Source organism: Megascapheus bottae, chromosome 20, assembly GCF_031878675.1.
Source record: "Megascapheus bottae isolate mThoBot1 chromosome 20, mThoBot2.hap1, whole genome shotgun sequence".
Classification (NCBI taxonomy): Eukaryota; Metazoa; Chordata; class Mammalia; order Rodentia; family Geomyidae; genus Megascapheus; species Megascapheus bottae.
The window spans coordinates 35,345,333-35,358,795 of record NC_143528.1 but is presented as its reverse complement, the minus strand read 5'-3'; the positions used below and the strand labels follow the sequence as shown (position 1 = coordinate 35,358,795).

Below are 13,463 nucleotides of genomic sequence, written 5' to 3'. Positions count from 1 at the left end.
TGGTCCTCATGATCATTTGTGAGGTGTTCAGAGTAGGGAATTGCTATCCCAAAAGTCTGAGGTTCATATGGCCCACTTTACCAGCTCATTCTGTGGGATGAACTGGATAGAAGATAAGCTGAGAGATGGGATGGAGCCCAGACAGAACACAGGGATTCCACCATTATATTAGCCTCTCTTCCCTCTCACCTTCCTTTCATCTTTTTCTGTGTTTCAATTGGGAAATCCTTACCATCCCTGGGCAATGGGCACAGAGCTATCCACCAATAGTACCAAACTTTTGTCTGGATTGGCAGCAAACCCAGGACAAAACCAGAACTCAAATCCTAGTCTGGGCCTTCTTCTATTATGCCACACCCACTAGTTGGAGTGTTGTTCCAGGTCCAGGCAGCAGGAACATGACAAAATGGAGTTCCCAGTGTACAGACTCACTGCTGTGGGGCAGCCAGGAGGACAGTAGAATGCTGAGCTTCTATGTCCAGTCCAGCTGGACAAGCAGATGCCCTTGGGAATGATCTGGGGGCCTCTATGGGGGCTGTGAGTTGGGGTGTGATGGAAGCACCCTGTGTGTATCCAGCTGAAAGAAAATGGTTATATACAGGTGGCCCCCCAGGTAACAAGAAACCCCAGAGTGCCTATAATCAGAGGGACTTTTGGGACAATGGACATGGTTATTCTTCTTGCCATAGGTTTTCTTCCAACCCTAAGAGCCCAGAGTGTGAGGGTAAATTATAGTCTAAATGCTATAATTAGTGATTCTTTTGGGTTCAATATTTTCCTTCCCTAACCTGTGGAGGGTGTTGGCAGAACAGGAAAGCATGAGCGATTGCAGACAGTTGGGCAAGGTTCTGGATGATGGGAAAAGAAGTTCCCAGAAAAGAGGTTGGAATTGACGGGGTTGAACATGGGGGTTAGAGTGGGATCGTTTGACAAAAGTCTACCTTGGGCTCAATGAAGCACATTTGCTTAGAGAGAGATGCTATGGCCCCATTTTCTGTCCGAAGTCCCTTGTGAGCTGCCTTCCAGGCCCTGGAGACAGAACTGGGCCTTTTGACAGTCCATCTCATATGTATGATGCTTCACCTACCTTGCCAGGCTTGGCTAAATAAAGCATGGTCCCTGTAGGGAGCCACTGGGGCTGAGAGCTTCCCTGGGGGTGCCAGGCATCAAGAGCCTCTCAGCCTCCTGGTAGAAGCACTCACTGCCACTCTCTCTTGATTCTGCCTTGACCTTGAGCAACCTTGCAGATGGCTAGTGACCAAGTAAGACTCTGGGATTCCAGGCGGCTGAGAGCTGCCAAGTTGGCACCTGGACAAGGCTGGGTGTGGCCAGCATGGTGCCAATTACAGACAGAACTATGTAGCTGGGGCAGTTGTGTGGTGAGGCATTGAGTTAGGGTCTTAGATTCCATAGCTCACTTTGCTATCATGGAGGTAAAGACTGCCTCCCTTGTTGGGCAGTCTAGAATGTCCAGAGCATCAGCCTTTTCTAGGCTCCCTGGAGTGACATTAAGATGTCACCCTAAATGGCTTTGGTACTTTCTCCTTCACTCTCATGTCCCACACTGGAGGAGAAAATGGAATGGTGGTCCAAGTCAGAAAGGATGCATGTTTCCTTTTCCTTTTTCTGGAGGCGAGGGGAACCATGCAGACTTTGCCTTGCTGTTTGTGGTGTCATAGCCTTGGCCTTCTGAGTTGGACCACTTAGAAGGGAAGCTAGGTCGGCCAAACCTTCCTCCTGGTAACGCCATAGGAACCGGAGACCTGGATGTGAAAGGTGCTTTGTGCTCCTGTGAGATGCCATGCTCCTTTCAGGAGGTATTGATGGCTTCTTCTTGGAGGAGCAGCTTCAGCTTCCCATTTGCCTCCCCCCTCCTCTTCCCTGCAGAAGTGCAGCAAAGCAGTTTCCTCCCCATCTAATGGGCTACCTTAGAGTACGGAGGTGAGGGGTGCTTTGGGATGGGTGTGGCTGCAGAGAGGTCCATGGGGGCTTAGGGAGAGTCTTAGCAGAGCCACATCCACCTCCCCCACTGTGCCGCCCTCTAAAGGGAATGATGAAGCACTGAGAACATTGACTGAAATCAATTAGAGAAATCAATGCCCCCGAGTGCAGCATGCATTTCTCTCTCCTAGCCTGGTCTCACCCACCCTGCTGCATAGCGTGCTGTTCACTCTTTGGGGATTTGAAATGGCTTAGTTAAATCCCTGCTGGTGTCTTTTCCCAGACTGGCTCACTCCTTCCTTCTTGACTAAAACCTGCTGTAAGGGAATACTGGTGTGGGCTCAGCCTGCCATTAGAGGGAGACAGGAGGCTGAAGAGCACCAGCAAGCTTCAGAAAGATCCAGGGCAGAGCGCACATCTGAGACCTGCTGCACCCGGCAAACAACCTTTTCTAGCCTCTAGACCTGGATTCTGAGGATAAGACCAGATGAGGCAAAAAGTAGGAGTTTTGATTCTCATCTCCCCCCCTCCCCCCGCCACATACACACACTGTTGCTAGCCAGGGTCGGGAGAAAGGGATGATCTTAGATATTCTTAATGCAGACATGAAAATTTATAGGTGTGGAGAGTGGCTGGCTGTCACTTTACTTACATGGAGTCCAGAATGACTAATGTATACCTTGAATCCTGAGTGCCTGAGTTTGAGTCCTAGTTCTGCCTCTTCACACAGGACCTTAGGCAAATGAAATCACATTTCTCCTGTGTTTTCTCACTTGCAAAACAGGGCCAGCCAAAGGGTTATTGTAGTAGCATCTTGTTGTATTAAGTTATGGTATTAACTTCAATTTTGTCAGAGACTTGGTGGTTTTTTTTTTAAATTTTTTTTTTTCCAATGGCAAAGCTTGAAAAGTTAGGGCTGGTGTGTTTACTCTATTCTGTTCATTCTGAGTGGAAGGCAATTTCCCCCCTCTGCCCTGTGTTCAAGCCATCACCAGCATCCTGCTGATTCATCTTTACAATGCAGTGCTTCTGACAACCATCTCCTCCTGCCCCTGATTACTGCTATTTCCATTTGGGCTTCTCAGAACCTCAGGCTGAGACTGTTAGAATCGCTTCCCAACTGATCTTTAGTCTCCATCGTTCACACAGTTGTCACATCCATCTTGTTAAAATCATTCTTATCATGTCACTTGCCTGCTCAAATACTTTCAATAGCGCCTAGCAGTCCAAACTCTAAGCCAGCAGTCCTCCACTGTGCAACCCAATTAGAACCCTGAATCTCCCTCCAGGCCCCAGCCCACCTCAATCCTCGGTTCATCCCAACTGCTGGCTATTCAAACCTTTATCACTGGCCTTGTCTAGTCATTTTCCTTCCCTGAAATGTCCTGGTGCTCAGCTGAATTTCATTCATGTTTCCCTGTCTAGAGTGAATTCACATTCTTCAACCCCAGGCAAGCCTCCCTAACATCCTGAACACCGGCTTTTTCTTCCTTTACTGCATCCAAATGTGCCCTTGGGTTCCCTCTCTTGCTGTGGATGTGACTAACTCCATCTATAAATGCTCTCTGGCAGTGACATGCCTGCTTTATTCCCCACAGCCTTTGGCACTGTGGTGGGGACAGAGAAAGCATTCAATAAGTTTGTGCTGGTTGACTGAGTGTGGATACTTTGGGTCAAGTTGTTGTCCTGTGGCCCCGGGCACCTTGGTCTTGTCAGCTTTGTGGCTCCTGATATGTCTTAGTTGGGTGGTTAGTTACCTTTTTTCCATTTCTGATTGATTTTTTTTTTAATCTCCAGGGCAAGGAATACTTCAGCCTTCTTCTCTCCACCAAAGGGAAGAAAAGTGTAGACTCTGATGTCAGAACAGGTGGCTATAGGTGCTTCTCTAGGCCTCCTGAGAATCTTCAAGTGACAAGTGGGACCAGAGAGAGGGCAGAAAAGAAGGCATTAAATGGCTAAGTGTCCTCTTTGTTCGTGTTTCATGTCTGTGCTACTGCTTGTGTGTCTCCCCTTTTCTGTGCAAGGTGGGACTGGCCCTCCGTGTGGCTCATCCGCCCTCGACCCCGGGAGCAGCTGTGCAGGAATCTTAAAGGCTGGCAGAATGATATAGGTACCCAAGGGAATGAGGAAGTGTCTTCCAAGCCTAAGGGCTTCAGCTGTCAGGTATTGTAAGTCAGTCTCGTCCTTTGTGACTCTCTTGGTGGGATCTGTTCCTATCCTCTAGAGAAAAGGTCTCTATTTCTCTTGAACACATGCCACCGTTTCTTCTTGACTTCTAATTTGCCATATAGGTAAATTCTTATGGCTCCGAGAGGAAAGAGAGGAACAATGCTCTGTTAGCCAGGCCTTCCAGCTGTACTGTGTATGATATCTTGTAAGTTCCCCCCAAACCCCCATTTTATAGATGAAAAAACTGGGACTCAAAGAGATTAAACTGCCCTCTTCTACTACCTCTCTTTCCTCTTCAGATCCTGTGAGCATCAGAATCTCACACAGCTGGTGTTCAGGACATAATGGTGTCATACATGGACCATGAACATGTAAGCCCAGCTCAGTTAGAAGGCTGAGATGGGCAGGGTGGGAGAGCTTTGTAGTGACAGCAGGGACAGGAGGTCCAAGGTCAGGGTGCCCCAGTTATATTGAGCTGGTTTTCCCATGATTCCGAGGTGGACTGGGTGGTCCTGAGTCCCTGGAGGGTCTCAGCCACTCACCTCCTGTTACAATTCACCTCCCCATCTCCATGGGAACTCTGGGAGCCAGCCTTCCATGTCCATCGCTGTTTTCCCAGACCCGTTCACTGGTTGGGGCAGGGAAGGTGAAGCTTCTATGTTTCAACATTTTTTTTATCCCTAAAAGAAAATGAAATTATTTATTAATAAATACAATATATTGATGTGTATAATATAAATGCATACACATACACCCACAGGGAAAGAGGGGAGAGGAGAGGGAAAAAAGAAAGGAGAGGAAAGGATGTGTTGAGCAACAATTTCAGAGTATGTCTGGTGTCCTTGGTGGAGATGGCTTGCTTGAATACAAATGGGTGGAGGTAGGTGGTATTTGCACCATCAGAAGGAACCGGAAATAGGGGAGAGAGGCAGAAAGGTGTGTGTGTGTGCGCGCGTGTGCGCGTGCACGGTTAATGTTCTGTTTGTTGGTATTGCATTTCATTTTTTTTAACCTACTTTTGCCTAACGCCCATTCCTTAAGTTTCAGGTTTTGGAAGGACTTGTCGAATGTATAGACATTTCCTAGAACAAATTCTCCACTCTGGGAGGGGAGGGGAGAGGAGAGGCCGGAGACCCGGCCAATGGCTCACCGCAGGCAGGCCAAATGAAAGGCTTATGTCCCCATCCCTGCCCTGCTCCTCCAAGGCTGGGAGAAACCTCCTTCCCGCCTAAATCCACAAGATGGAAGGTGCTCCCTCTAGCTGGCTTTCTCACTAGCGAATACTGCTGGTTTTGAGAGCGGCCCCTCCCTCCAGGCGAAGTGGATTTCTAGCATTGACTCTATTTCGGAGATTTGTTTATTAAAAAAATGCGTCTTAAAAGGCGCGTCCGAAGACACCCTGGGTGCAGCGCAGAGCCGGTTTTGGGCAGCTCCTGAAGTTTATGGGGCCCTGCGCCTACCCCGCCTAGCACCCCCAGAGTGCGCTAAGCGGCGTGCAGGGAATGTGTGCGTGAAAGGCGAGGGGCTCGGCAGCGTCACGCGGCGGTGACACTGGGGGACCCGGTGTGCCCCCGTGTGCGCCCGGGGGCTGTGGCTCAGACACCTCTCCCCATCTGGCTTTACCTAAACGTGTCAGCAGCCTCACTTCTCCTCCAACCTTTCCCCACCCAGACGCCCCCCCTGTTCGGTGCTTCTGGGCGTTTACTGTAAATTCCGTGACTGAGCCACACGCCGGTGAGGCCCACCGACAGATGGATCAGTCGCCCCGTTCCCGGCAGGGAGAGGCGGACCTAGAGCTGCCAGCTATGTAGGGACCATCTCCCCGGAGCCTGGCCCGCCTCGGGGCGAGTGGGCAGAGGGTGTTGGGTGGCTCGGAACCCCTGCCCGGGTCGCTCTTGGGGTGTTCCAGCCCGGGTAGAGAGCGGGTACCCGCCCGATCCTTCCCGCGCTGCTCGGCGGGTTCTGGAGCCTCGGAGATCGGGGCGCCCACACAGGCTGTGCGGCTGGGGTGTAGGGGGGACAGACGCGTCGCGGATGTGCAGGGAAAGTTCTGGAGCTCCGCGTGGGGAGCACGCGCGTATGCATGCGCGGGGCTGGACTGGGTCGGGCGGCTGTGTGGCGGGGGCACCGGGGCTCCCCACGTAGGGCGTCCATAGCATAAAACCCGGCTAGGGAGACCGGACCGAGGGGCACCGTGAGCCCGCGGAGGGCGGAGCCCCCTCCCCAGCGCCCCAGCTCCCCGTGCCGCCGGATGGCTCCGGCTCCGGGGGACCCCCGAGCCCTCCAGCCTCTCCCAGCCTCTCCGGGACTGGTGGAGGCGTCCCGCTCCTCGCGGGCCGCGGGCGCTGCGGGGAGAGGAAAAGCCTCAGCCGGGGCAGTCGGTCCGTTTCCGGCCAAGGCAGCAGCAGGTCAGTCCCGAGAAGGGCAGGCGGCCGAGCCGAGGGAGCCGGCGGCGGAGCTGTCCCCTCGGCCAGCGTTTTCCCGGCGCCACCACCGCCGCCGCCGCCGCAGAGCGGTCGCTGCTCCGCCCGCCGCGCTCCCGCGTCGCCAGCCGCGGGGGAGCCGAGCGCGGAGCCCGGGGCGGAGGAGAGGGGCGCGGGCGCAGAGCCGCGAAGGGGGAGGGGGCGGGCGGAGGGAGGAGCGGGGAGAGAGGGAGAAGGGCGGGAGAGAGGAGAGCGAGGGAGAGCTGGGGAGAGCGCGAGCGAGGCGGAGGCAGGGAGAGGGAGAGAGGAGGTCCACGCACGCCGAGACGCCCGGGCGCTGGAATTCCATCAGAAAAAAAAGTGAGCGGAGCGGAGGGTAGCGGGGCCGGATTCCGGGTCTCTTCCTCGGTCTCCCGTCCTCGAAGCTCCCGACTGGATCGCTCCTTGGCGCTCCCTACCCCCCGTCGGTGGATTTCTTTGCTATTTGCATTTATTCCGATCCCCCCTCCCTGGCCGCTTCCAGCCACTCGCGCGCAGATCGCCTGGCCCCCACCTCCCCCGTCCCCTCCCGGGCAGCACCGGGGAGCCGGACCCGCGGGGACTCGCGCCTTCCCCGGACGACCTCAGCACCGGGCTGCTGGCTTCGAGGGCAGCCAGACTCCCCGTCACCGTGTGGGCTCGGCCGGCGTCGAGGGGCGGCTCACCGCCCGCCTCCCTCCCCACCCCCTCTGCCACGGGCGACGCTCTCCGGACTCCGGATCTCCACCGGGCGGACTGGCAGGGATCTCCGCATTGGATTTGGGGCTGATTCTCGCGGCTTGGCGAGACTGTTATTTTATTTCTTCTTTTTGAACCCAAGGGAGAAAGACACGTACAAAAACAAACAAACAAACAAACAAAAGCCAACGGTGGGATTTATCTAACATGATCTTGGCAAACGCCTTCTGCCTCTTCTTCTTTTTAGGTGAGTACCTGCGGGCGGTGAGCCCGGGAACGCTCGGGGCCGCGCGTCACGGGGGCGCCGGCGAGGAGCTGGGGACGCGGGGGGCTCCTCGGGAGACCACGGAGAGCGCGCGCCGCCGAGGGGCGACCGGGGGGCCCGGGCGCCCACGATGCCAGCGGCCCCGGCAGCCTGGACGCGGGTAGAGGGAGCCTGCCACGGCTGGCTGGCTGCGCAGGGGAGCGGGGAGCAGACTGACAACATCCGATCCATTCCCCCCCCTCCCCTGCACACACACACACACACACACACACACACACACACACACACACACACACACACACACACACACACACGTGAGACCCTGAAAATGGGTTCACATCGCATCAACTTAAGAAAAATAAATAAACTCTTGATCTGGAAGAGAGGTGGGGGGAGGTTTGGTGAGGGGGGAGGCGAGAGAAATCATGCCAGTCCCCCTTTCCCAATCGGTTCCTTCCAGGAGTAGATAGCCAAGGAGCATGTGGCAGGAGCTTCTGGTTGGGCATCTCCTGAAGAGCCCAGGCAGCCCCCCCCACCTGCCAGTCAACCTCCGCGAAATTCACCCCATTCTCCCCACTCTCTGGAACACTTTGCAAGTTTCTCTCCATCCTTTGCGCTTCCTTCCACCCAGATCCAAGCCAGATGAGTGGGTGGGGAAGAGCGGGGCTGCAGGCGGAAGTTTGAGGCCTTCCCCTACCGCGCCTCCTGAGGCTGGGGGGTCAGTAGCTGGGAGAAGGTGAGGGGAAAGAGGCCAAAGTTTGCTTCTTTGGATGAAAGTGGGGGAGTAGGCAGGGAGGAAAACAGATCTGAACAAAGACCCCTGCTCTTTCTGTAAGCCCTCTCCCTCCAAGGCAGAGAGGAGGGGGGCTTCATGCTCCGGAATATTCCTCCCCCCCATTGGTTTGTTTGCAACCCCTTTGCCTCCTTTTATGCTGTGTGAAATCTCAGCTGCTTGGGAAGCAGGGCTCTAGAGGCAGCAATTTTCTGGTGCAGGTGAGGAAAAGGGAGCATTTGCCAGTCTGTGTGCTGACCAAGAGTCCCAGCTTCCTCTAGAGAGTAGGAGATTAGGAGGGTGTGTGTGTGTGTGTGTGTGTGTGTGTGTGTGTGTGTGTGTGTGTGTGTGTGTAGAGCAGTGCCAGTGCTGTTGCAGCTACTGTGGTTTGCTGGTAGCTAGGGTGTGCCAAGTTGCCAGGCAGGGGGCACATGCACCCCTTCCCTGTTAGAGAATGCAGGGACTATGACAGGTGCCTAAGAAGTGCCTAGGTAGGGGATCTGAAGTCAACGGAATCAGTGCTGGCTGCATCCAGGCTCGTTTTCCTGTGTAACTGTTCTCCTGCCCCTTCCACTTCTGGGCATTCCATCCTAGAGGGTATGGCCCTGACCTGGGGTGTGGCTTTCACTCCTTTGCCTCCCTCAACCAGTGACAGTTTTTCTCTGGGGTGTGAGGGACAGAGCCTGGAGGTGGGAAGGTGCCACGGCCCGCTATGAGATCCTGCAGCCCTTCTTAGCAATCCTCTGGAAGTGGCCTCTGATTCTGAAGGGACTGTTATAAAACCTGACCTTTTCTCTCATTGCTAGTGTGAAAACACAGCTTTCAGGGGCTTAAACTGATCAGGGCCAAGAAGAAAAGAAAATTGTATTTCAGGCAAAAGCAGACTGCAGCTGAACTGCACCCTACCCCACAGCCAGACAGGGCTCCTAGTTGTGGATGCTTTCTGAGGGCAGGGGCAGTGTGTGTGTGTGTGTGTGTGTGTGTGTGTGTGTGTGTGTGTGTGTTTAAGCGCCTCCCTCTCAAGCCCAGACTCTCATATTGCAGGCAGGATGTTCCTGGTGGAGGTGGCTGAGGAACCAGCCGTCTCTCCTGTCCAGAAGTGGAACTGGGTTCTTGCTTATGATGGGTGTATGTGCAAGAGTGAGTGCCTGGGGTGAAAAGCATAGATGCCTACCATTATCTATGATCCGAGGGCTGAGTGGCAAAGGAACAGGGGTCGATATTTCAAGAGAAGGGATGCTAGCATCCTCTTGAGTCACAGAACCTTTCATTTCAGTTTCCTGGGCCCTGAAAAGTCCCTTTGCCACACTGGGCTGAGGGCTTAACTGAGGAATGACTATAGGATGCTCAAAGATGCTGGAACAATGGCATGGGGTGGTGTGAAGGCCTGGGGTCCTTTTCATGGCCAGGATCTCATAGTTGGGAATTGGTTGGGGCTGTCTCAAGAGCCTGGGACTTGGTAGATGGTTTTGGCTGGACCTGGTGAGGAGTGTTTCCAGGGCACGGGCCTTGGGTTGCCTTTTCCAAGGTTCTGAGTGAAGAGGTCTCTGAAAAACTTCTTTAAAGGATGGAGAGCCTCTTTTTGCCCAGCTACCCTGACCTCCAGTGTTGGTTTGCAGGAAGTGAATGCCCTGGGGCATGTGAGGTGGGTGGAGGTACTGTATATCCCAGGGCCTCATCTCCATGGGTATTCTGGTATACATTCTGGCTCTTTTTTGGGGGATCTTGGGTATAGGAGGGTAGTCAGAATCTTGTGCCTTCTCAGCTCCTTTGTCTCTAGAAGCTGCCTCACCTGTCTGCTCTCGATAGATCCAAGCTTCCTTTTGATTAGGGTTTTGGGAATACCTCCAAGATACCTTCTGACATTTCTTCTCCTGGGATTCTTGGGTAAAGGCGCTGGGTTGCCATGATTCCCTTTCCTGGCTGAGTTTGATTAATTCTGTACATTGTGAAATCTAATATAAGAACCAGGGAGAGTTGTTAAAAGGCTGTCTGAGTCCTTTGCAGCAGGAATCCCTGTCCCATCAAGGAATACACTTAGCAGAACAGGGACAAAGGCCTTGCTTTGGGCCCTGGAATCTACCCAGGGCTGTATAAGACAATCTCTTGAGACTCTATATCACACCCATTTGCAGGGTAGACAAGGTGAGTGTCTTTATGGCCCAACATCCTCACTACAAGTCCATTGTAAATTCTGAGGCTACAAAAGGCTGAGGATACAGGAGGTCAGTCACAGTCCTGCTGGACGGTGCAGCCCTTAGCTTAGTCAGGTGAAATGTGAATCATCTCCTAGGGCCCCGGGACAAAGTCAGGTGGAATTCGAACCATGTCCTAAGGCCCTGGGACAAAGTCAGTGGAGAGCCCAGGGCTGGCTGGCTGGCAGGTGCAAGCCGGGGTGTGGGGGAGTGTTGTCTCAGCTGCTCCTAGGAAGCCCAGAGGTGCTCAGGTACAGTGCAGGGATGTGCGAATTTGCTGAAACAGGAAAGGAAAGATGCTACCTCAGCTTGTGTGGAGGACATGTCTCTGGCCAGCCAGCAGGTACCTGGGCAGGTTTGGCTGCCTCTGTAGGGATTTTGCTCTGGTCTGTTCTTAGTGTGGTCACATCCTTCAGCTCTTCCTGTTCTAGGATAGAGATGTGGCTAGTGGAGGACAGAATTGTCTTTTGTCCTGTCCCTTCCCGTGCCTCTTCCAGCTGCCGCCAATTCCGTGCTCTTCTCTGCTGTGTCCTGGTGGTGTAGCTTCTTGCCCTGGTTTCCTCTGGGAGAGATTGCTTTTCTCTTGGGCACTGGGGAGTGACAGACTGGCTAAGCACCTTTCTGCCTGTAGGTGTCGCTGTCTCCTTGCAGTAGCTCCCCCCCTGAGCAGGGCCTCCTAGGGAGAAGGCCAAGATTGGTGGTTCTGGGCAGGGATATGAGGTGGGAGTGTGTGTGTGTGTGTGTGTGTGTGTGTGTGTGTGTGTGTGTGTGTGTGTGTGTGTATCCTGCAGTATTCCGAGGGGGGAAGGCAGGGCTCACTGGACTGGGAATTTTATCATGTTTTGGGGTGGGAACGCATCTCTTAAATCGTTCTTGGAAAAGGCAGCTGTGCTTCTGACCATGGTATGGGGCTTTTCTGAGGCAAGACCTGGAGTAAGGGGCTTTGGAAGGACAGAGAGATGTCCAGGTCTGGAGGACACCATTTTGGAAGCTTTGTTTCCAAGACTAGCCTGTGCATCATCTGCAAGTCCTTTCCTACTCCGATCCCAGGGCACTGGGGGTGGGGGAGCTGACGGGTGCTTGTCCAGTTTTTTTGGAGCTGTGAGGTTCACTCTGTGGGGCAGGGCCTGTGAGGGAGAAGCCCTTTTCCTTTTGCGATTCATGTAGTATTTGGCTTTTGAAAGAGAGACAGGGAGAGAGAATTTCAGGGGAATGTGAGTGTAAGGGGCAGAGGAAAGAAAGGGGGATTGGAGAGGGAAGAGAAGAGGAGGGGGAGGGGGGAATCTGTTGAGAACGTAGCCCTTGGGAGGCAGTAAGGAGGGAAACCGAGAGATAGAGATGGGAGGAGCAGACAGAGATGCTGAGATGGAGTTTTGTCTTTTGGAGTGGAAGTTGTCTTGGCCTGAAGGTCTTCTGGCCTTTGTCTTGTGTGAAATTGGACTAGCAGGTGTGAGGGTGTGGACTCTAACGAGGACTGTCCTCTGTCCTGGGCAGCCCTGGGCCACAGGCTTAGGCTTGTCTTTTACTGGCTGTTGGGAAAGTCTAGCTTATCAGCTCAGAACAAGGAGACTAAGGGCTGGAGGGGCTTTGCAGTGTCTGGTGTGACTCTGAGCCATCATCTCGCGTGCTTGAGCTGGGTCTCCCTTAGAGGCGAAGTGGAGAGTGGACTTGAGGGTCTGTATAAGGAGCAGACAGACTCTGAAAGTCACATGACCTTCTGGAGTCCACCAAGCCAGAAGAAAGCTTTGGATGGCCCTCCTATCTGGTTCAGAAGTTGGTGGGAGACCTGGGTAGAGTTAGAATGAGATTCCCCCAGCCCCCCCACACAGCTGTACCCCCTAGCAGTCCTCCAGCCCCAGCTCTTTGCTGAGGTGGTGTAGATCTCTCTGGATAGCTGGCATCTTAGCCTGGCTGTGGTCTCCAACAAGGCCTTCTGGGCATTTGATGCTGTGTTGGCTTAGGTGTGCCAAGCATGCAGCCTGAGACCATGCCTGAGTTCACCTTTGGGTCTGAGTGGTCCGTGATATGCATTGGTGTACAGTGGGTGTGACATTTCCTGAAGGGCCGCTGTCCCAGGCCTGCATCTTGGGGGCAGCGACCGTGGTGGCCCTCATTCATGCTTGTCTTCCCTCCCCACCACCCAGACGAAACCCTCCGCTCTTTGGCCAGCCCTTCCTCCCTGCAGGGCCCTGAGCTCCACGGCTGGCGCCCCCCAGTGGACTGTGTCCGGGCCAATGAGCTGTGCGCGGCTGAATCCAACTGCAGCTCCCGCTACCGCACACTTCGACAGTGTCTGGCGGGCCGAGATCGAAATACCATGCTGGCCAACAAGGAGTGCCAGGCCGCCCTGGAGGTCTTGCAGGAGAGTCCTTTGTACGACTGCCGCTGCAAGCGGGGCATGAAGAAGGAGCTACAGTGTCTGCAGATCTACTGGAGTATCCACCTGGGGCTGACTGAGGGTAAGCAGGGGAAGGGTAGCAATGCCATGAGGGTGAGGTGGGCCGGTGGCTCAGCACGGAGGACTTGGTAGGGGATAGCAGGCCAGGGGCACACAGAGAAGCAGCCCTTGCCCCTCTACCACCACATCCCCTGGGTTTAATGAGGTGTGCTCTGCATGTGGATTCCAGACCACTCTAGAAGACATAGGTACCTTCTGTAGGCAGCAGACCCCGGGTCCCCTGGCAAGCCTGTCTCAGCCTGCCCAAGACAGAACCTGATAGTCCCTCCTCCAACGTCACCCCTGTATTTCTTTCCTACTCCAGACTTTGGGGTTTGTGGGATTTGCATGTCCAGCCATTTGGCTGGATGTCTGGTTAGGAATGTAGTAAGTGTCGAGAGTGTGTCGTCTGCCAGGTGTTGCCAGCACAAGCTGGGACAAAGTTCATCATCTTGGTGGGTGTTTATAAGTAAGGAGCGGGGTGGAGGGAAGGAGGGGAGGAGTTCTGGGATTTGGCAGCGTCAGTGCTATGATTGGAAGGTGC

General features: G+C 54.2%; 1 protein-coding gene across 2 annotated transcripts in view; it reads left to right on the top strand.

The window, feature by feature from the left end:
- Positions 1 to 6,821: 6,821 nt before the first annotated feature.
- Gfra2 (GDNF family receptor alpha 2) overlaps positions 6,822 to 13,463 on the top strand; it is a 74,626-nt gene continuing 67,984 nt past the window's right edge. The window contains exons 1-2 of one of the 2 annotated variants that reach the window (XM_090354270.1): positions 6,822 to 7,497; positions 12,627 to 12,941. In XM_090354270.1, the coding sequence (XP_090210396.1) occupies positions 7,458 to 7,497; positions 12,627 to 12,941 (355 nt within the window). In that variant the 5' untranslated portion in view covers positions 6,822 to 7,457. The remainder of the gene's footprint in view (positions 7,498 to 12,626; positions 12,942 to 13,463) is intronic. The other variant, XM_090354271.1, reaches the window with a different exon arrangement.